Consider the following 5,334-nt stretch of genomic DNA (forward strand, 5'->3'; position numbering starts at 1 on the left):
GTAGCATAGCCAGAGTGATGGCTGACATGAGCCCGAAGCGGACCTGAGAGGAGAAACAACCTTTGATAAAGAGCTGGGGGTGGTAGGCTGCTGACGAGTGGTATAAGAGGATCCAAATGGCCTGTGTTATCATCTATATCCTTACGCGCTACCGACCATCGACATATAGCAAACATGACCTATATAGAAGTAGAGTGGGGACCAAGCGTAGCGTGTGGCTTGATGTAATACCTGATCCTCACTAAGTTGACGATCAGTAGCACCTTCCCTGAATACTATAGAATTGGATATACCACATTTAAGGTCATCATCCAATAACAGGAGCATGAGGATCTATAGGGAGGGAGGGGGAGCAGCAATAACAACAACAACAACAACTGACACGACGTTAGTGTATGTCCTACCGAGACTGGGAGTCTTGGGAAGTTTGGAGATGCCACCAGCTTGCCAAACCTCTTGCCAGCATACTTCGATACGGCCATCCATAGTGAGTCAGTATCCTGCATGACCTAAGATGAGCTCTGGGCATACAGGATCCCATCATAGCGCTCTACCGGACCGCACTCCACCAAGAGGCGTATGCATAGGTCGATGTCGAGTACGCTACTGAGTATCTCTGCAGTAGGCACGAGGATACGACGCATCTCGAAACGGTGAGCAGCCAGGAGCAGCTCTGGTAGGCGTGCCGACTGAGAGCCACGAATGCTAGACGGGCCTGTCAGTGATTGTAGTTCCTACAGGCAAGGTAGTATCGCAACCGTAAGCAAAGTCTAGGATGCATCCCAGAAGCTCTGAATCCAGGGAGTCAATCCTTAGATGAAGAGCGTCATAATCATTATCATGCATCATAGCAGAGTAGGAGGTAGAGGCCTCTCTGAAGCCACTACTACTCGATAGAAGTGTAGCTAGATAGGTACTGAAGGCCGAGAGAACAACCTTATGAGCGGGGAACTCTACGCCATCTGAGGACCTGAGGACCGCCTTCTGACCCACTCCTACGAGTCCTTGCTGCACTTACGTGAGTACAACGTCACACCACATTCCCGCCCGTCTGAGACGATTTATTTCGGCCAGGATGGAAGCATTGGTATCGGGACCTGAGGAGGGGATGAGCGAATAGCGCTAGGCAACGGCGCCAACCTGGTTTGAGGAGAACAGCTGAGTGCTCATTGTCGCCACTATGACGATCCTCAGAGACATCAGACATGACGCGGGCCGAATAGTAAGGGTGTGGGGAGAATGGTGGTGTCGAGTGATCGGTAGCCTGCTGCTGGCTGCTGCCGTCTGCTGCTGCTGCTGCTGTATCCATGACTGCAGGGGGGAGGGGTTGGGGAGTAGACCAGTTATGAGGTTCCATGCACGAGTAATGGCTGAGGAGTGTGATGAGTTAGTAGGTTGAACAAAACTATAGGGATAGATGGAGGTAAGATAGACATGTAAGCATGATGGTAAGCACAAGGAGAGAGAAGCTCATCAAAGGTAGATGCGACGGGATACACAACAACAATGGTGGATCATTCCTCTACTGCTACTATACTCTATTGCCATCGGAGCGATGGTGATGAAGATGATGGTGGGAACGATGCTGTCCATGGAGGACTAGCCTCGACCGATCCTTATCCTACGTGATGACACGCATTCGAGGCAAGCAAACACGACAACATGTCTCACCCTCGTGCCGTCACTATCTTCCCGGTGCTTCGATGATGATGATGATTTGACGTCTGCAGTAGCCTCCTTCCTATGCTTGTCGAGAGCAGAGGGTGAGGTGACGTCTCGATAGGCTGGATGGATCTTGGACGTAGTAGTCTCGGGAGGGCTACGGGATGGTCTATGATGGTGATGATGCCTCCGATCTGAATCCATGCACTAGCGCATAGCTCCCTAGGGATGAGGCTACCATCCTTAGAGGCTGCTGTCCGTGGATCGTCCTTACTGCCTGACGACCTACTACGTTCAGGTCGGTGATGACCAGGAAGCAGCTTACTCCTATACAATGGTAAGTATGCGGCGAATGAATGATTACTAATTATGGACTATTACCTGATACCCACCTTAGTGGCTTCTGACCTGCTCCGCTGTTCCCCTTTCCTCAGCTCCTTCTCCTTCTCTCGAGCTCGTTTAGCTCGACGACTATACTGTAGAGCAAACAAAGCAACCAGGGTTACAAGGAACCCCACTACGAAGAGTACACCCCAAGACACCCATACAGACGTATATGAAGGCGATGCTTCTATAATGAGGGGAGTAGATGGCGGTGGACGCAATCCCGAAAGGGGCGACTGATGTGTCATTCAAAGTATACAGTGGAACAATGAACTGCTGAACGAAATAGCTCAGTTGGGTAGCAAGTCATTACCACTGGGTGAACCGAGGGGGGACGATGAACACCACAGTGCAGTAGAAACAACTATGATGCTGTCACACAGGCCGAGCGATCTACGAATATCCCCGCTTCCTATCCTTGTCGTAGAACAGTACAGCAAGATACTCATCTACAACTATCAAGTGAATGATACAATAGGGGATTACTACTGGTCTGGGGAGAAGCCCAGACCGCCAAAGGATGGGGCTTCATCACAAAGCCTTGTTGTATCTGGAGGAGTTGGTGGTCCAGTGTAATCATAGCAACGTGTATCGGCTTCGACACTGGTATCTTCTTGGACTAACATTGGGTGAATGCTTGCGCTGCCAAGCCGGGTAGACCCACCGCCTTGGTGAACCTTGAGTGGGGTGAGGAGCGGTACTTCTGTGGAGGTCAGGTGCAAGGAAATGTCGATATCGGCGCTGGTGTGGTGAGGCTATGGTGTGAGGGGATATCAAGGGCGGGACTAGACGAGTACTCACATGATCAACTGCACAGTACAGGAACCGGAGTACAACTCAAGGAGTCTACCAACACCGAAGCACGACAATATAGCATGTACTAGACATGCGCCTCAGGGTTCACAGCCAACCCACATATCCCCTCGTCCTCCAGCTATCTAGTAGGCTCATCCAGAGACGGTCTTCTCACCTCCTCACGTTCCCGTTGTATAGTAGCCACATTGGCCCTAGTACTCTCTTCAAACTGCTGTAGGAAGGTGTCCAAGCTATGTATAATACTCTCCTGCCACGGTACCAGCCTATTCCTTCTATAGTCAATACCCCCTACCTCCCGTGATGTGCGGTCATCATGTGCAGCGTTGATGGCGTGCAGGAGATCACGGAGATCCGCAGCAACTTTCTCCTCGTCTCCACTATGGCGAGTTTTACTCCTCCTAGCCCTGAATGAGCTACATCTAGCCCTTATAAGCAGATGTTGTCTACTCAAGGGCATCCGATACTCGTAATCCGTTCAAGAGAGCCTCACGTATTCCCTTCTCTTGAGACAGCAATCGTCTTACCTACTACTATCCCATAGTGAAATGATAGTCAACCCATAGAGTACCTCTTCAAAAGAACTATCCATCATAGCACCCCATTCTTGCTCCGCCCTCTCACGCTCAGCAGAACACTCTATAATTCGACCTGGGCCGTAGATAGCAATGCTGGGATTCGAACCTGCGACCCCCACTCGGGAGCTCCTCTATCTTCTGGAGGAATCCATCCCCAACGCTGCCGTCGACATCCCTCTTTCGATTCTCTCTCTCCTCTGCTATACCATTCGACACGGCGATGAGCCTCTAAGAAGATAACGCCGCAATGTGCAAATCATAGGCGTCTAGTTAGATTCGAATCTCTGCATTACTTCTCCAATAACTGCACATCTGTCCATCCATTCACTGCTATTTCCGTCAATTGTGTCCATCCAAACTCCCCTAAGATCGTCCCTCTTACAGCAGAAGGTCTCCTTGTAAACATTCCGGAGCTGCTCATGGTTTTCGGCAAACTTCGCAGAGAGTAAGCCTTTCACTCGTCCCAGTGTATCCTCCTCCAGCTTATGCCTAACCGCAATAAGACTACGATGTATACCAAGAGGAGGAGGGGGAGGAGCTCTTCAGCCGAGAGGCAACACCTCTGCTCAGTGAGCAATCGCTGTTTCCTTTTGCACATCCTCGATTCCTCCAACACCTCCTCCAGTGCAAAGACATCCCCTCTCAGTGCACTCAATACTTCTGACCTCTCTGTTATACCCTCATACGGGTCTAGATCCTTAACCTACTCACAGAATACTATAGTACCCCCCCCAATGTGGGGTCACACTCCCTCATTCCGCTCGACAGCTCGCTGCCTCAGATTCAACAGCTCATGTTTGGTGAGCGGTGTCAATGGTATTCCACTATCCGCTCTTGGTGCTGCTCCCGATTGGGATGAGCCTATAGCGGAGGTCTGCATGACCATCATGATTAGTTCAACGACTTGCTGTTCTAGTAGCATAGGACGTGCTACCACGATTACTGGGGGTAACCGTCGTTGATGCCGATGATGATTCTTGAGATGTCCTACGGGATGTTATTCGACTGGAAGGCATCGGATGTAGAATGACAACTACAGAAGGCGGCCACGAACGGAGAATGACCAACAGAACATGACCCTTTATAGTGATGCATATTAATGCTCGATGAATTATTGTTAGTAATCCATGCTCAGCGAAGAGAAGGATGATACGGAAGGTGCGGAGATATTACTCTTAGTGGCGGACCGTACCGTGGTGGTGGGGCGAGGAGATACTCGTGGACGGGCTGGTCGAGTGTGGCGACGCAAGTCCCTTAACTCCTGCTGCCAATTATCAATAATCTCCATCAAGGAAGATTCGCTCCCAGGAGCAGACGTCAGTGTCGGTGAACTGCAAGGTATGGACGGTGCTGGGATGTTCTGGATATCATCACTCTCCACATCCCGCTCTGTTTTTACATCCTCTTCGGACTCCGAGAGTGGCGGCCTCCGAGTACTACTCCTGAGGAGAAGACGGAGGAGGAGCTAATATTTCGGGACACCAAACCGACTCTCGATAATGATGATGGGATATTCCCTAGCCTGTGCCCTGGTACTACTTGTCCTCATTAAACTCCATTGGATCCATCTCGAGTCTCCATCCTCTAACCCCTCCGCTGCAGCACATCGACCCATCACCCTCCTCCGCCGTCTGATAGGTGCCTCCTGATACACTACCATCTAATATGTCAGTAACGCCACTCAGCGGTCGTGAGAGCTCTTCCTCTAGATACGCCCTCGTCCTCGAACCCAGGGTGGATGACGAAAAATGTAGCTCGGTGCCTAGAGTGCTGGCCCGATCGTTGTCTTTCCTAGTAGATACTGGAGATGTCTGCCTTCCACGCTGAGGGGGTGTAGCATTATCATTGTCTGGCGGGGCAAGTGCTGACCACCACCAAGGGTACCTGATACTACGAT

At 50.8% G+C, this 5,334-nt stretch overlaps 1 protein-coding gene across 1 annotated transcript; it reads right to left on the reverse strand.

Annotated features, from left to right (window-relative positions):
- Window positions 1–231: 231 nt before the first annotated feature.
- On the reverse strand, window positions 232–1,207 carry Pmar_PMAR025697 (conserved hypothetical protein; the record flags this gene model as incomplete). Its single annotated transcript, XM_002779914.1, has 6 exons — window positions 232–333; window positions 405–509; window positions 555–689; window positions 739–970; window positions 1,019–1,097; window positions 1,141–1,207. Coding segments are annotated over 6 exons (720 nt in total), but the record flags the coding sequence as incomplete, so codon positions are not given.
- Window positions 1,208–5,334: the final 4,127 nt, after the last annotated feature.

Source organism: Perkinsus marinus (assembly GCF_000006405.1).
Source record: "Perkinsus marinus ATCC 50983 genomic scaffold scf_1104296945048, whole genome shotgun sequence".
NCBI lineage: Eukaryota > Perkinsozoa > Perkinsida > Perkinsidae > Perkinsus > Perkinsus marinus.